Genomic DNA, 18,912 nt, shown 5'->3' with positions numbered 1-18,912 from the left:
TAAAATCCTTTTCCATGATGAATCAAACTAGCTCACTATGACCTACACATAATAAATAAAATCTTTAAAAAAGGAAAAAAAAAAAAGGGAAGTTTATAGTGATACAGGCCCACCTCAAGAAAAATCTCAATCTAACCTTACACCTAAAGAAACTAAAAAACGAACAAAGCCCAAAGTTAGTAAAATAAAGGAAATAAAAAGATCAGTGAAACTAAACACTGGTTCTTTGGGGCACCTGGGTGGCTCAGTTGGTTAAGCGTCTGCCTTCGGCTCAGGTCATGATCCCGGGGTCCTGGGATCGAGTCCCAAGTCGGGCTCCTGCTCAGCAGGGAGTCTGCTTCTCCTTTCCCTCTGCCTGCTGCTCTGCCTACTTGTGCTTGCTCATGCTCTACTAAATAAATAAAATCTTAAAAAAAAAAAAAAAAGCTGGTTCCTTGAAAAGATAAAATTGATAAATGTTTAATCAGACTCATCAAGGAAAAAAACAGAGGGTCCAAATAAAATTAGAAGTGAAGAGAAGTTACACCAAAAGGGACAACTTAGAAGAAATGGATAAATTCCTAGGAACACACAATTTTCCAAGACTGAATCAAGAAGCAGGAAATCTAAACAGACGAGTTACTAGTAATGAACTGAATCAGTAATCAAAAAACTACCACCAAACAACAATGCAAGACCAGACGGCTTCACAGATGAATTCTACCAAATATTTAAAGAAGAATTAATACGTATCCTTCTTAAACTATTCCAAAAATCAAAGAGGAAGAAATGCTTCCAAATTCCTCATTCTGTAAGGCTAGCATTACTTAGATACCAAAAGCAGACAAATCCCCACCCCCCCAAATTACAGGCCAATATCTTTAATGAACATAGATGCAAAAATCCTCAACAAAATATCAGTAAACTGAACTAAGTAATACATTAAAAAAAATCATAAACCATGATCAAGTAAGATTTATCGCACGGATGCAAGGATGGTTTAATGCCTGCAAATCAATCAACAAAAAGCTACAAATCAGGGGAACCTGGGTGGCTGACTTGGTTAAGTGTCTGCCTTCAGCTCAGGTCATGATCTCGGGGTCCTGAGATCGAGCCCCGCATCGCATAAGGCTCCCTGCTCAGCAGGGAGTCTGTTTCTCCCTTTCCCTCTGCCCCTTCCCCACACTGCTCATCCTCTCTCTCAAGTAAAATCTTAAAAAGAAAAAGAGGGGCGCCTAGGTGGCTCAGTCGTTAAGCATCTGCCTTCATCTGAGGTCATGATCCCAGGGTCCTGGGATGGAGCCCCACATCGGGTTCCCTGCTCAGCAGGAAGCCTGCTTCTCCCTCTCCCCCTGCTTGTGTCCTTCTCTCTGTCTCTGTCAAATAAGTAAATAAAATCTTTAAAAAAAAAAGTATTTGATGAAATTCAACATCCATTTATAATAATATTCTTCAACATAATAAAGGCCACATATGACAAAACCACAGCTAACATGATAGTCAATGGTGATAAGCTGAAAGCTTTTCTCCTAAGACCAGGAATGAGACTAGGATGCCTACTTTTGCCACTTTTACTCAACACAGGATTGGAAGTCCTAGTCACATCAGACAAGCAAAAGAAATAAAAGGCATCCAAATTAGGAGAAGTAAAACTCACTATTTGCAGGCAACAGGAAACTATATATAGAAAACAATAAAGACTCTACCAAGAAAGTATTAGAATAAATGAATTCAGTAAAGTTGCCAGATACAAAATTAATATACATTAATAGGTTGTCTCTGTATACACTAATAATGAACTATGAGAAAGAGAAGTTAAGAAAACAATCCCATGTACAATCTCAGCAAAAAGAATACCTAGGAATAAATTTAACCAAGGAGGTGAAAGACCTGTTCTCTGAAAACTGTAAGACAATGATGAAAGAAATCAAAGATGACACAAATAAATGGAAAGATATACCATGCTCATGAAACTGGAAGACTTAATATTGTTAAAATATCCATACTACCCAAAGGAATCCACAGATTCAATGCAGTCCCTAACAAATTACCAACAGCATTTCAAGAAACTACGCTAAATATTCCTAAAATTGTATGGAACCACAAAAGACCCTGAAGAGCCAAAGCAATTTCGAGAAAGAACAAAGCTAGAGAAATTATGTTCCCTGATTTCAAACTATACTACAAAGCTATAGTAATCAATACAATAGGGTACTTGGCACAAAAACAGACATACACTCAATGGCACAGAATAGAGCTCCAGAAATAAACCCAGACTTACACGGTCAATTACGCAAGAATATACAATTGGGAAAAGATGGGAAAATTTTTATTTATTTTTTATTTTTTTTAAGATTTTATTTATTTATTTATTTGAGAGAGAGAGAATGAGAAAGAGAGCACATGAGAGGGGAGAGGGTCAGAGGGAGAAGCAGACTCCCTGCCGAGCAGGGAGCCCGATGCGGGGCTCGATCCAGGGACTCCAGGATCATGACCTGAGCCGAAGGCAGTCGCTTAACCAACTGAGCCACCCAGGCGCCCGGGAAAATTTTTTTTTAAAGATTTATTTATTTGAGAGAGAGATCAGAGGAGGGACGGACGGAGAGGGAGAGACAGAAAATTTTTTTTCTTTTAAAAGATTTCATTTATTTATTTGACAGAGACACAGTGAGAGAGGGAACACAAGCAGGGGGAGTGGGAGAGGAACAAGCGGGCTTCCCGCCGAGCAGGGAGCCCGATGCGGGGCTCGATCCCAGGACCCTGGGATCATGACCTGAGCCGAAGGCAGACGCTTAACGACTGAGCCACCCAGGGGCACTGAGAGAGAAAATTCTTAAGCAGACACCACATAGCACAGAGCCCGACATGGGGCGCAATCCCACAACCAGAGACCACCACCTGAGCCGAAACCAAGAGTCAGACACTCAACCGACAGTGCCACCCAGGTGCCCCAAGATGGTCTCTTTTATAAATGGTCTAGGAAGAACTGAAGAGCTACATGCAAAAGAATGAAACTGGAGCACTTTTTTTTTACAGAATATACAAAAATAAGCTCAAAATTGATCAAAGACTTAAATGTTAAACCAGAGGCCATAAAACTCCTGCAAGAAAACAGGAACATTTTTTTGGACCTGTCTCCTCAGGCAAGGGCAACAAGGCAAAAATAAACAAGTGGGACTACATTAAACTAAAAAGCTTTGGCACAGTGAAGGAAACCAACAAAATGAAAAGGCAGCTTACTAAATGGGAGATGTCTGCAAATGATACAACTGATACAGGGTCAATGTCCAAAATATACAGAGAATTCACACAACTCAACATTTTAAAAAGTCCAATTAAAAAGTGGGTAAGGACCTAAACAGACATTTCTGCAAAGAGAACATATAGATGGCCAAGACATATGAAAGATGCTCACATCACTGATCATCAGGAAATTCAAGTGAAAACCACAATGAGATTACCACACACTTGTCAGAATGGCTAGTGTTCAAAAGACAAGAAATAACAAGCATTGGTGAGGATGTTTAGAACACGGAACTTCCATGCACTGTTGGTGGGAATGCAAAATGGTACAGCTGCTATGGAAAACAGTATGGAGGTTCCTCAAAAGTTAAAGACAGAATTACCCTACGACCCAGTAATCCCACTTCAGGGTATTTATGTGAAGAAAATGAAAAGACCAACTTGAAAAGATGTATGCACCCCTATGTGCACTGCAGTATTTACAACAGCCAAGACATGAAAGCAACCTAAGTGTTCATTGATAGATAAATGGATAAAGAAACTGGTATATACATATATACAATGGACTACTACTCAGCCATAAAAAAAGAATGAAAACTTGCCATTTGAGACAACATGGATGGACCTAGAGGGTATTATGCTAAGTGAAGTAAGTCAGCGAAGGACAAATACTATTTTACTTATATGTAGAATCTAAAAAAACCCAAATAAAACAGAAACAGACTCATGGATACAGAGAACAATCTGGTGGTTGTGAGAGAGGAGGATGGTGAGGCAATTGGCAAAATAGGGGAAGGGGATAAAAAGGTACAAACTACCAGTTATTAAATAAATAAGACACAGAGATGCCATGTGCAACACAGGAAATACAGTTAATAATGTAATAACTTTGTATGGTGATAGAGGGTAGCCAGATGAACTGTGGTGATCACTTTGTATTGTATATAAATGCTGTACACCTGAAACTAATATAATATTGTACATCAACTACACAATTAAAAGAGAAATGTACTTGAAAGTAAGGGTTCCTGAATTAAATGAAAAGAATGGGATACCTATTTTTTTATTTTTTTAAAGATTTTTATTTATTTATTTGACAGAGAGAGATACAGCAAGAGAGGGAACACAAGCAGGGGGAGTGGGAGAGGGAGAAGTAGGCTCCCCACTGAGCAGGGAGCCCGCATGTGGGGCTCGATCCCAGGACCCTGGGATCATGACCTGAGCCGAAGGCAGACGCTTAACCGACTGAGCCACCCAGGCGCCCCTTTATTTTTTAGTTTTAATGATTTTATTTATTTATTTGAGAGACACAGTGAGAGAGGGAACACAAGCAGGGGGAGCGGGAGAGGGAGAAGCAGGCTTCCCGTGGAGCAGGGAGCCCGATGTGGGGCTCGATCCCAGAACCCTGGAATCATGACCTGAGCTGAAGACAGACGCTTAACGACTCAGCCACCCAGGTGCCCCTGGGATACCTATTTTAATTGGTATGCAGAGGTTTCCAAAAGGCTTCAAGATTCTAAAATAGCCTCACTAAAGGATTCATTTCAAAAGACCATGGAAAAATTAAAGACACAGAGGTACCTAAAAGATAGAAGTGACTTGACTCCTACATTCTTCTCTATCCTTTATGTTGAGTACTCATGTTTTACTAATTCTGTCAAAATTGCCTTTCCACTCTAAAGAGACTATTAAACTGTTACCTTTAAAAATAAAGCCACCTGAGGTTGCAAGTGATCCTTCTCAGACCTCTTTCACTCCTTGGTCAAAGACCGAACTAAGGGTCATAGCTAAAGAATTTCCTGAACCTAAGGAAGAGCCCCGAGTTTTCTGAAGAGTTTAGAATCCTTATGAGTGCCTATGACCCCAGGCTGCCAGATCTTTATCAGCTTGTACACATGTCAGTAGAACCTCGTGAAGGTTCCCAAAAATGGATTTGGGAAGCAGAATCCCAAGGATGATAATCAAGATCCTCAATCACCAACATAGTCCTTGTATGGACCACAAAAATCTGGAAATGTATCAACTGATATTTAAAAAGCCATTCCTAGAGTCTTCCCTGCCTGCACTGATTGGTCTGTTATCCAAACATGAAAATAAAAGATGGATCTGTGGCAGAATCTAAAGCCTGTTTGGAAGTGTTCTTCCTATGTCACTCCTGATTCCATACAACCTGCTTAAGCTGCCCTATTTGTAAATGGATTATTTCCTGAGATTAGTGGCTTAATAAAAAGGCAGAATATAGGATGAGAGGCTACTGGTTTGACTGAACTTGTGACCACAGCCAAACACTTTGACAGGATCTGGACCAAAATCATAAACAAAGGTCTGCCAAACTAAGGGCCTTACCGGGTCTCCCACATCATACCCTCCTAGAAGTCCATCATCAAATGGCTGGCCCAGGGTCCATTATCTCATTTGTAATCAACTGGGGCACTTTAGAGAAACCATCCTCAAAGGTCCTTCCTCAGTGTCCCCAAGGAAGAGCTCCCATATGGGCCATTCCCAAAACTGGGCTCCAAGGGACCCTCCAGTAAACTGCTATCAGTAACACCCTAAACATCCAAGGGGAAAAAAATATCAAGTACTTTGCTAAATTCTAGTAGATACCAGGGCTACACTTTCTACTTTATTTTTTTAAAGATTTTTTTTTTTTTTTTTTGAGAGAGAGAGAACACAAGCAGAAGGAGCGGGAGAAGCAGACTCCCCACCGAGCAGGGAGCCCGATGCGGGGCTGGATCCCACATGACCTGTGCCAAAGGCAGACGCTTAATGACTGAGCCACTCAGGTGCCCCTAAACCCCACTCTCATAGGACAACAAATCCCTTAGAGTGAAAAGAAGGTTTATATACCAGGGATGTCTAATAAAGTTCAGACAGAATTTCTTTGAATTAGCAATAATCACGCCTCGGATAAACCTCAATTGGCTACGATACTGCCACTGTGCAAAGCTGTTCAGAGAGAATTTCTATCTTGACCAGTACAAATGACTTTGGGACCTTCTACTAAAAAGCTGCCTTTTTTGCTCTGTGATACAGCCCCAATTTATTAGGAAGAGATCTCCTTTCTAAATTAAAGGGGCTAATAAATTTTGCTTCTAATGTGACCTCACCTTAGAATTTCCTGACCAACCTGAACCTGATCTTATAATCCTTATGATTGGTCTTTGATACAGATGAGGAAGAATTCCAACAGAAATCCTCTAACTGAGATGCCTGAAAAATCTGTGGGCCACTTCTAATTCTGGACAGACAGGACTAAACCTACTCCTGTATTGCCCTACTGTCCATTAAGGCACGAGGCCATACAAGGCCTCACACCTTGTGCAGGGGTTAATCATTCCCTGTTCTAGCCCCTGCAGCATGCATAATTTGCCAGTCTGGAAACATAATGGGAGGGGATGGCAACTTGTCCAGGACCTGAGAGCTATTAACGATTTATTCCCTATTTCCCAGTTGTTCCAAACCCAAACACCCTTTTGTCACAAGTTCTACCAGACTCAAATGGTTCACTGTCGTAGACTTGTTCAGCCTTTTCCAGCATCTGTGTGGACTTCAACAGCTAATATCAATTTCTTTTACTTGGAATAATAATATACCGGACAATGAGACCTCAAGGATTCATCGAGGTCCCTTATTATCCCCATGTACTCCACCAAGATTTCATTACCCTCCAGTTCCCTGGGAAATCAGTCCTTTTACAATATGCATACCTTCTCTTTCTATGCTGTTACCAAAGAGGTGTCCATAAAGGATTCCATTTACTTGCTGTAGCAGTTCGCTGAAAAGGGATATAAAGTCTCTGAGGAAAAAAAATCACAATTCTTTCTAGACACTGTTGATTACCCAGGTCATAATTAAGCACTAAAGGAATCCAGTTATTTGGAAAAAGGATTAAGCTGAGCACAGCTTTGTGGATTTCTAACTTAGCTAGCTATTACATATTATGGGTTTCTAAATTTTCTCTGTTGGCTTCCCCACTTTATGAATTTACTAAAATTCCAGTCCCTGAACCCCTTGCATGGGAAGATAAACATGAGCAGACCTTTTTAAGACAAAAATAAGCACCAGAAGATTCACCTGCCCTAGAGTTACCAAACCCAACCCTTTCACCTCATTTGTGCATGAAAGAGATAACCAATCAGTGGAAATGCTCCTGCAAGAATACGGCAATAAACATAGGCCTGTTACTGCCTATGTTACTGGATTCCACTGCTAGAGCCTGTTCCAGCCGCCATAAGGCTGAAGCTGTAGAAGCCTCAGTGAATTTAACGTTAGGAAATGACATTTCTTTGTAAACTCCAAACACAGCTTCAAGTCTTCTCAATTCAGAATTGACCCAACACTTTTGCAAGCAGACTAACTCCTTTGTGCTCTTTCTGCCCCTGCCGCCTCATCTGCATCTAAATGTCTGACCTATCAGGTCTGCAATCTTGGAAAAACAATTTTTGTTCCCAGAGGCCTCAAACCTCCTCCTTCTGGCCCTGAACAACTGCAAATGGACTTCATTCAGTTGCCACCTTGTATGGGTTATCCCTATGTTCTTGTATGCATGCCTTCCAGATAGATTGAAGCCTTTCCCTGCTGCAAGGCTAATGCCCTTGCAGTAGCAAAGAGACTGTTAGAAAACATGTTTTCCACTTGCGGTATACCTTCTATAAATTCCAGTGATTGAGGCACCCATCTCACTGGGCAAATCATACAAGCCTTAACGAAAGCCTTGCAAACCTCTTTAAATGATCACTGTGCCGATCACCCTTGATTATATCAGGCAAGGTTGAGAGAACTAATGGGATCTTCAAACTCTAAACCTCCAAATCAAATTGATGAGGCCGAGAAGCAGGTGACTTCAAAGTAGACTGCTTCCCTCTGGATCAAGATTTCATACTTTAACTGAACATGAAAACTCTTTTTCCTTCTCCTTCTTTCCTTTATTCTGGTCTTGCCCTGGAAAGGTAACAGCCTCGATCTGTTATCTCCCGGGCCAGTGCTTAGTAACCTTTCAGACTGCTGGATTTGTCATCAAAGACTCTGATCTATCCAAGAGGCTAGAGATCCCCTGGTCTTCCCTGTGACCAATTTCTCTTCTCTTCCCAATTACTACAATGTTACTACCTCCCCCCTCGCCCTTTAAAAAGGTTTTTTTACCAAGTTCAACTCTTACGGCTAGAACATCCTGTGCCTTTTTACCTTTCTCCATTTATAACTGCTGTGTGCCCAATCAGACACAAATATCTACATAAATCTTGGTACACGTGCACCCCCATTTTCTCATGATTCACTCAAAGATCTCACCAGCAGCACACACCTTTGCAAGGCATTCAGAGCAACCCTATTGCAAGTTAGGAGATTTTCTTCCCATCTGTGCTGAAAACCTAACTGACCCCTGGCTTGAACGGGTAAATGCAGTAAACTCCGTGAACAATTCCATTAATAGGACCACTTTAATGGAGATGGTCTGCACCCTGACAGGGTTTGTCTTTGTGGTTCTCACTCTCCTTGGGCCTCTGAATGCCTAGACAGCTGGCACATAGCTGGGCAATGTCTTGGGTCATCTAGCTGTGCCCCTTACTTTCCAGAACGAACTATGATACCTCACTGGTTGATTCCCTTGGATTTATACATCAAGTTAGAAAGAAATTACCAGGAGACATTCATGACACAGGAATCACCTGCTTTTGCAGGGGCATACTTCTCTGGCTCTCAGTTAATATAAGTTAGAGTATGATTAGAAACCTTAACTCAAAGATACTGCAGAATCCATTGCTAAGACAACAGCTGTTCAACAAAGATCCTTAGACTCTCTGGCCAAAGTTGTTACTGTTAATAGAAGAGCCCCTGGTTATATTTTGGCTGAACACGGAGACGTCTGAGCTATGGCCAACATCAACTGCTACTTCTGGATTAACACTTCTGGAGAAGCTGAAACTCAGTTGTGTAGGATTACTGAAAAGCCACTTGGCTCAAAAAGGTGACTCCTTCAGCGGGGTCTTTGATTTTGACTGGTCTGGGTCTTGGGGACTCCAAACATTGGAATTATCCTGTTCATAATCATAATCTTCCTGGTGTTCTCTCAAAAGCTTTAAATGTGTGTTCACAGCCACTAACCGTCAAATGACCTCCCTAAACTGGAATGTCATAAAAGGAATGCAGAGAATGACTGACTTAAAGATTTTGAACCTGAAGTCGTGGCCTGTGACTATCATAGAGATTAAGCAAAAGACGTCATGACCTATGAATACCACACAAAGGATGGACAAAAGCTGCGAGAACTACAGAGCAGAAGTTGAGAGTAACCCTAATGCCTTAAATTCTTATCACATCTCTCAGTTAAGATGACAGTCTGATCAAAAGGGGGTAAACTGTTAAAAAAGAGACAACAGGCCCAAAATGGAGTCACCTGTGCTGAACCCCATGCTGGCAAACCAAGACTTAATACCTAATGACAGTTGCAACCCCCATCCCTCTCTACCCCCCTTAACCTGGATCAGTCAACCTGGAATTATCTGGTCAGTATTAGGTAATCTGCCCATTGGGCCCTTCCATTCCACTTAGGAGGGCAGCCTTACCTGAAACAATGCATTCTTTGTTAATAATTTTTTTTCTGCCCCATTTCTGCTTTTAAAAACCTTTGATTTTTTACAGCTTGGTGAAGCTCCTTTCTAATACCAGATGAGATGCTGCCCAAATAATGAATCACTGAATGAAGCCAATTTGATTTTTAAATTTACTCAGTTGGATTTTTAACAGTAGTCTACCAGCAATACCTGGGAGCTCGTTAGAAATGCACAATCTCAGGCCCTACTCTATCCTTAATGAGCCATGGTCTGCATTTTAGTAAGATCCACTGGTGATTCATATGCACAGTAAAATGTGAGAAGCAACTCTGAAACAATGGTTCTCAAGGTGCTCTCCCAGCAGCATTAGCATCATGTATTTGAGTCCTTACTGCAAATGCAAATTCTTAATTCCTAGTTGGGGTGGGAAACCTCCTAGCTTGAAATAGGACTGTCCTAAACCCCATGTAAATGCTAGTCTGAGAACTGCTGCACTAAGGATGTAAGTGGACCCACATAACCTGATGTGCACAGTGGGAATGAGGGATAGCCTGTGCAAGGCCTCGGAATGCCACAGCTGCCTGGAAAGGGGGATGCAGAGACAGGAATGCATTTTCTAACCCACTATTCTATAATGAACCCTGAACAATCCCATGCAGGTCAAGGGCTCAGAAATCTAAGTCACATAAAGTTTTCTCAAACTTTGCTACATAATAAAATCACTAGGGGAGCTTTAAAAATCCCAAGGGCCAGGTTATATCCCATGTCAATCAGCATGGTCAGGAAGGCTCATTAAACATTTTCTGTCAAAGGCCAGACAGTAAATATTTAGGGTTTATGGTTATATAGTCTCTGCTGCAACTACTCAGTTTTGCTGTTGTACCAGGAAGGTAGGCCTAGCCAATATATACATGGAAGAGTGTGACTGTATTCTACTAGAACACTATTTACAAAAATGGGGGTGGGCTAAATTTGTCCCACAGGGGTTGCCAGCCTCTGGTCTCTAGCAGCACTATCCATAACTTTTTGATTGAAATGTTCTGTATCTGTGCTATGCAATACAATGGCTTCTGGGGTGCCTGGGTGGCTCAGTCGGTTAAGCGTCTGCCTTGGGCTCAGGTCATGATGCCGGGGTCTCGGAGTCAAGCCCTGCATCGGGCTCCCTGCTCAGCGGGGAGTCTGCTTCTCCCTCTCCCTCTCACCCGGCTTGTGCGTGCGGTCTAATAAATAAAATTAAAAAAAAAAAATACAATGGCATCTGAGCACTGGCTATCTGGCTAGCGACACGGAGGACCTGAATTTTTCATTTTAGTCTGGGTTACCTAAATAGCTACACGTGGCTAGCAGATACTTAGGGCAGAGCTAGAGCTGGAACAGCACGAACTGCTCTGCAACCATAAACACCAGTAATTTCACTAGAGTAGTATCCAAAACAAAACAGGAACTAGGAAAAGAGCTGAGTCCTGGTGGCACTTCCACGACTGTGCAGAGAAATTAAGTACCGTCGACCCTCGAACAACACAGGGGTTAAGGGCACTGACACCCTACCTGGTTGAAAATCCGAGTAGAACTTCGGACTCTCCAAAAACTTAATTACTGCCAGCCTACTGCCGACTAAAAGCCTTACTGACAACATAGCCGATTAACACGTCTTGTGTATGTATTATATACTGGATTCCTACAATAAAGTATGCTAGAGAAAAGAAAATGTTAAAAAAAAAAAAATCATGAGGGAGAGAAAACATTTATAGCACTGTATTTCTCACACCGTAAGTTTGTCGTCTGTTTACAAGATGATCTGTCTTTCCTACCTACATTACCATCTCACGTGATACAACACACTGTATATGTTATACATATTACCAACACTAGACATCAAAAATGAAAAAACATGAAAAAGAAATTCATGTTTATTTACAGGTATAACGATTCATGCACTGGTAACAAAGCAGCAGCAGTACCATTGCTTTACGGTAACCTAGTGTGGCTGACACAGCTGCTTCATTCACGGTAGCCTAGCTTAATGAACGGTTATAAAATTTTTAGGGCAAAAAAAAACTTATGGCAGACAATGGTATGTCATATTCATAACACAGCACTGGAAACATTGTTACATTACAAAACTCTTACCAGCGATGCTAGGCTGATACTCAGTTTCTCCCATTATGAGAGACAGAGTGCATGGTAATGTAATTCTTGGAAAGCAAAGACAGTAAGCAAACTAACATGTTACTAATTTTATATTAAATACCACTCACCTTCTGCCTATGTAAGGATAGGCTACCCATGTCCATCAAGTCTCGTACACAATGTTCTACACGGTGAATACTTGGGTGCTGCTGCTGACACAGTTCTTAGATTTTGGCACAAAGACACAAACCTACACAATGTAAATTTATTATCTGTGGTGTGGGGACTGTTCACCCTTAAGTGGACCATCGGAAACGTCTTCATCCTAGTCATCTTCTTGTTGAATGGGCTGAGGAGGAGGAAGAGGAGGGGTGGTCTTGCTGTCTCAGGGGTGGCCAAGGTGGAAGGGGAGGCAGGCACACTCAGTGTAACTTTACACAATACATCATAATTTTGGTCTGACTTTTTTGCCTTTCATTTCTCTAAAAATGTTTCCATATGGTACCAATCCTTCTTCCACTGATTGATTTAGCTTCAGTGTCTGTATCATAGAAGGGTCCATGTCATTAAAGAAGTCAAAAGCAGTCTTGAATAACCCTTCTGCCAGATTGATGTCAATTCTCCAAGATCCAGATCTTGAAACCCTTCAACACTCCCCCCTCCCCACTTTTCGCTATATCCACAATCTCTTTTACCATTTCCTCTATTATAAATCTTGTGAAGGTAGGCACATCTGGACAGTTTTCTCCAGCAGGAATTTATTGTTTTGGCCGTGATGGCTTTTTCTATAACAACATCTTCAATGGTGTAATCTTTCCAGACTTTCATGATATTCTATCAGGGTTCTCTTCCATAGTGTTGACAGTCCTTTCCAGAGAGTACTGTGTGTAGTGAGCCTTAAAGGTCTTTATGACCCCTCATTTAGAAACTGAATTAGACACACTGTGTTTCGGGGCAAGTAAACCACTTTGATGCCTTCAGTGTTGAACTCATGGGGTTCCGGGTAGCCATCCTCATTGTCCAATATCAAAAGAATTTTAAAAGGCAGTCCCTTATTGGCAAGGTACTTTCTCCTGACTTCAGGAACAAAACATCGATGGAACCCATCCAGAAAAAGGGTCCTCACTATCTAGGTCTTCTTATACAACCAAAAGACTGGTAGCTGGTATTTATCTTTTCCCTTCAAGGCTCAGGAGTCCTGATCATAAATCCAACTGCACAAAACAGTAGGAGTTAGCCTATAGCTTCCTGCCTTAAATCTTGGTTTTTGCTTCTCTTCCTTACTAATAAATGTCCTTTGTGGCATTTTTCTCCACAATAGGGAACTTCTACCTGTACTAAAAACCTGTTCAGATAAATATTCTCAATGATTTTTAAGATCTTATTTATTTGAGAGAGAACACGAGCAGGGTGTGGAGGTGTGGGTGGGGAAGGGCAGAGGGAAAGGGAGAAGCAGACTCCCTGCTGAGCAGGGAGCCTGATGCAGGGCTTGATCCCAGGAACCTGAGATCACGACCTGAGCCGAAGGCAGACGCTTAACCAAATGAGCCACCCAGGCGCCCCTCAATGATTTTCTTAATGGCATCTGGGAACTTCTGTTGCCTCTTGGTCAACGGAAGCTACTTCTTCTGTTACACTGACATTTTTTAAGCCAAATCTCTTTCTAAAATTATCAAACCATCCTTTGTTGGCATTAAATTCTCCAGCTTTAGATCCTTCATCTTCCTTTTGCTTTAAGTTGTCATATAATGACTTTGCTTTTACTTAATCATATTAGAGTCTACAGCTGTGCCTTTCTTACAGCAATCCTGCACCTACACAAAGCTACATTTTCAATAAAAGATAAAAAAGTATTTTGCAAAAAGTGTAAGGTTTTCACACCTGGCTTCATGAATTTCCTTTTCTTTTTTCCATAGTGGTCTTTATGCTGGATAAATTGATCTTGAAATGGTGGGCAACCGGAGCTGCAGACCTCAATCTACGGTACATATATCAAGCAATTCAACTTTTTCTTATAATGTCGTAACTTTTCTCAGCTTCTTGGGAGCATTTCCAGCATCCCTAGTGGCACTCTGCATGGGTCCCATGGTGTTATTCAAGGCTTATGGTATTGCATGAAACACAATGAAAAATACACAAGAACTGGAAGAGATCACTTTTTACGGTGATACCCAATTTACTGGAGAGACAAGCTGTTCATGCAGAGATGATTAGCATCACATGGCATTTTAAGCAGATAAGATACTTAAGCTCACTGTAACAGCAAATGGAGGTGGGTAGGCAATTATACAGTAATACAGTATGTACCGCAGTTAATTTTATGCAGTTATGATTTAATACTACATCATTATATTTCTCTCGACTAAGTGGTGCCATGTATATTCTGTGTAAGTTTTGATTAACTTTTTACAATATATTTGTATATATTTTATGGTAATAAGTAATAAAATAGAATCTACATATATTTTATGCATTCATGACATACCTAGCTTTTTCTTATTTTCTTTAGTACTTCTAGGCTACATGGTTCATTTGCTAGTTTTTAAAAATTGTTGCAAATCTCCAAAAAATTTTCCAATGTTTATAAAAAAAAAAAAACAACTCTGCATGTAAGTGGACCCACACAATTCACACCCATGTTGTTCAAGGATCAACTGTATACTCTGCATAGTAATTTCACCCCCACAGTGAAGATTTTTTTTCCTAACTAGAAATAAATAAGGTACATACTATATAGAGTTTGTGGGAGAATGTTAAAAGATATAAATTTTCCTCTTACTGATCTATAGATTCAATGCAATTCCAACCAAAAATCCAACATGAATTTTCAGTTAATCTTAAAAGCTGTTTTTAAAATTTGTATGGAAGAGTGGTAGCTAGGGTCCCCACAAGGGCAGAGAGGTTTGCCTTTACAAAGATTTAATTACACAGCTTTATAACAAGACAAAATGCTACTAGTGTCTTGTCAGATCTGCGGAACAGAAAAGACAACTGAGTATATATAAAGGAAAAAAAAAAAAGAAATTGGATCCCTGACTCCTACTGTACCAGATAATCAATTCTAGGTACATCAAGGACTTTCATGTAAGAGGCAGAAGTACAAAACTTTTCCAAGAAAACCTAGGAGAATTGTGTTTTGATCCAAGGTTCAGAAGCAATTTTAATAAGCAAGATACAAAGAATACTAACCATAAAAGAAATGATTTATACATTTAACACCTGGGTTCTCATATCTCCTATGTAGAGAAAAGACAAGTCACAAACAGGGAGAACATGATGGGCGAAAAGAGGTATTTCACAAGGGAAGCAACATAAAAGGCAATCTCCGAAGAAGATACACAGATGTCCAATAAACACACAAGATGTTCAACATCGTTAGCCATCAGGGAAATGTGTATCAAAACCACAATAAGATACCACCTCATACCCACTACAATGTAATAAAAAGCCAGCTAAAAGCAAGTGCTGGAAAGGATGTGGAAAATTTTGAACCCTTGTACACTGCCGATGGGAATATATAAAATGGTGCAGTTACTTTAGAAACAATCTCGCAGTTCCTCAAAAGATTAAAGAGAAGTCACCATACAACCCAGCAATTCTATTCCTAGGTGTACAGGTATGTACCCGAGCGAACTGAGAACATTTGTCCACACAAACACTTGTACACAGGATGTCCACAGCTGCATTATTCGTAATAGCCAAAAAGGGAAAACAACCTACCAACTGAGGAATGGATAAACAAATGTGGAATACCCACACAATGGAATACTATTTGGTAATAAAAAGGAATGAAATACTGATACATGTGACAAAGCGGATATTTCTGAAAACTTTACACTCAGTGTAAGAAGCCAGTCACAAGAGGCCACATATGCATGATTCTATGTATACAAAATGTCCACAATAGACAAATCTATAGCACTAGAAAGTAGATCAGTGCTTGCCTGGTGCTGGGAGAGGGAGCAATGGGGGAGAGACTGCTGGTGGATCTAGGGTTTCTTTTTGGGGTGATGAAAAGATTCTAAATTTAGATTATGGTATGGTGGCACAACTCTAATATACCAAAAACTACTGAACTATAAACTTTAAATTAATGAATTGTATGAATTAAGTGAATTAAACTGTTAAAAATGATTTATTTCATTAATAAATGAGGAAATGCACAGTAGGACCAAATATAATTTTGGTCTTTTCTATCTACTAGATTGGCAAAAATTAAGTTGTCTGATGGTTTCTTACAGAACAAAAGGAATTCTCATACATTGCTGGTGGGAATGTAAATTGACCATTTTATAAAAATAACTTGGTAATATTTGTAGAAATTACAACGTGCAGTTCCTGTATTGGTATATACACAGGTTCACTGGAAGACATGTATAAATATGCTCTAACAGCACTGTTCCTTTTTTTTTTTTTTTTTTAAAGATTTTATTTATTTATTTGAGAGTGAGAAAGAGAGGGCACGACCAGGGGGGAGGGTGAGAGGGAGAAGCAGACTCCCTGCTGAGCAGGGAGCCCAATGTGGGACTTGATCCCAGGACTCCAAGATCATGACCTGAGCTGAAGGCTGACGCTTAATCAACTGAGCCACCCAGGTGCCCAACAGCACTGTTCCTAAAACAAAACTAGCACAACAGAAAGGTCTATCGACTAATAAGAAAACAGATAATTAAGTTTTGATGCATACAATGGAGTATCAGGCATCTGTGAACAACATCAGTTTGGGAAAAATACTGAATTGAAAAAGTCCCAGATTACATTATTATTATTATTTTTTTTGAGTGCAAAAAAAGTATCAAAACTAAGGTACCTTGTTTAAGGATACGTACATGACAATTACTAAAAAATAAAATCCAGAGAATGATAACCATGAAATTCAGGAATATGATCACTCCTATGGGGCAGGCAAGGGATAGATGGGTAGGATGGGAAGGGGCATATAGGTAGATGCACCAGTACTGGGAATATTTGAGTTCTTAAATGGGATGATGAGTTCCTGGGTATTTCTTGTGTTTTATAACTTACGTGAGTGACGTGTATTCTCTTGTATGAAGCACATACTACCGAATAATAAATTGTAACACATTCAGACAAATCAATGATTAATAGTCACCTATAATGAGTTACCATAAATGGCTAACACATTTTAATACTGATCCTTCCAATTTAATATTGATTGTTCCACAGATCCTTAGCTCTGTGCAGTGCCAGACACACAGTAGGTACTCAAATACTCCCTGAGTTGATTTTTTTTCTTTAGAATAAATTCCCAGATGGAACCGCTTAATATGTGTTTTCTATTTTTTTTTAAAGATTTTATTATTTTTTTTAAAGATTTATTTTTTGAGAGAAAGAGCAGGGTGAGGGGCAGAGGGAGAGAGAGAATCCTGAAGCAGACTCCCCACTAAGCAGGGAGCCCCAAGTGGGGGCTCGATCCCAGGACCCTGAGATCATGACCTGAGCTGAAATCAAGAGCCGGTTGCTTAACGAACTGAACCACCCAGGTGCCCTTAAGTTTTTATTTTTAACTAATCTCTACACCCAGCATGGAGCTTGAACTCACAACCTCTAAATCAAGAGTCACATCTTCTACTGACTGAGCCAGTAAGGTGTGCCTTAAGGTATGTATTCTGAAGTGAAAGGTCTTGTCAAATTAGCCTCTTGACAGCTCATACTGACTACGCTTTTATGAATCAGTCTGAGTAGTTTTCATTTTTCAGACTTCTGCAAATACTTGGGTATAAATCTTTTTAATCTTTGCCAGTTCTGTAGGCAATAAAGGCCTCCTTCAGTTAAGCATTTCTTTGATCAGTACTGGAGCAATCTTTTTTGCATTTACTGTGGCCATTTCTAATTCCTCCATGAGTTGATTAGTTCCCTTCTTTTGCCCATTTTTCTACTGGGATACTAATCTTTGCTTTCTAGGAACTCATCTATTTTGATCAAGAACTCATCTATTATGACCAAGAACCCTTTTTCATATATGTTGCAAATATTTTCCCAATTTGTCATCTGTCCTCACTTTGTTTATGATAGGCTTTTGGGAGGGGGAGAAGGGAAGAAGGGAGGATACAGATCTGTTTATAAGTGGTCCAATCAGTCTTTTAGAAGACTCCTTCCCACCACGGAGAAGAGAAAAATTCTATTCTGTTCCTCAAATTTCACAGTTTAAGATTTAAATTTTAATTCTAAATTTGTACAACCTGGAATTTATTTCAGAGTATTGGCTCAGGCCTGATTGAGGGCTTTATACTCACCAAAATGGGCAATAAAGACATCCCATCCATCTGTGTCTTATTTGGGTTATATCCAGCAATATCCAAAATAGTAGGACCCAAGTCAATGTTGGCAACGAGCATCTAGGAGAATGAGAAAAAAAAAAAACAAGCAATCTAGAACACAGCTGGTCTGGTTTTCATTTTCTATCTATAATAAAACTCTTCCCCCACCCCACCCATGAGACAAACAGCATTTGTTGTTATTATCTTTTGTACAGCCCAGACTTACTGAGGTCTTACTGATTCACTGATTCATTTAACTACAATAATTCAAAAAACAAAACATAAAGGTTTATGAGATTTGTAATACATGCCCCTGGGAAGTTATGTATCTATTCCACCCATACTGTTATTGATCAAAAAACATTTTCGAAACTTCTTTGGGACTGCCCCAAGTCTGAAGAATCATGAGAAACTGTTGGGCTAATTATTTTATACAAAGTGTTTACAACTTGTATTTCTACAGTTCACTACATTTCATTTCAAATGGACTCCTGACATGCTTCTTACCAAGGAAGATATTAGCCCTTTTTGTAGTTTCTCAAAGTGATAACGCTACTAAAAAATGTTTGCAATAGGGAGGTGAAGGAGGGGGATTAAAAAAAATTTGTTTGCAACAGGCTATGGAGACTGCAGAAAACTCATTCCAACAGTGCATCGATAAAAGTTTCCTTAAAGAGCACAAAACTAAGATGTGATAAATAAACACTCTAGGAATTAAGGTTACT

General features: G+C 40.0%; 1 protein-coding gene and 1 pseudogene across 1 annotated transcript in view; both read right to left on the bottom strand.

The window, feature by feature from the left end:
* The window catches only part of GNS (glucosamine (N-acetyl)-6-sulfatase), a 54,818-nt gene that overhangs the window by 11,379 nt on the left and 24,527 nt on the right, over positions 1–18,912 (bottom strand). Inside the window, exon 10 of the mRNA XM_021678629.2 lies at positions 18,164–18,265. Within this exon, the coding sequence (XP_021534304.1) occupies positions 18,164–18,265 (102 nt within the window). The remainder of the gene's footprint in view (positions 1–18,163; positions 18,266–18,912) is intronic.
* LOC123324920 lies at positions 6,014–6,173 on the bottom strand (annotated as a pseudogene).

This window comes from Neomonachus schauinslandi, chromosome 5 (genome assembly GCF_002201575.2).
Source record: "Neomonachus schauinslandi chromosome 5, ASM220157v2, whole genome shotgun sequence".
Taxonomy (NCBI): Eukaryota; Metazoa; Chordata; class Mammalia; order Carnivora; family Phocidae; genus Neomonachus; species Neomonachus schauinslandi.
The sequence above is the reverse complement of the archived record's forward strand: the minus strand, read 5'-3'. Positions and strand labels throughout refer to the sequence as shown.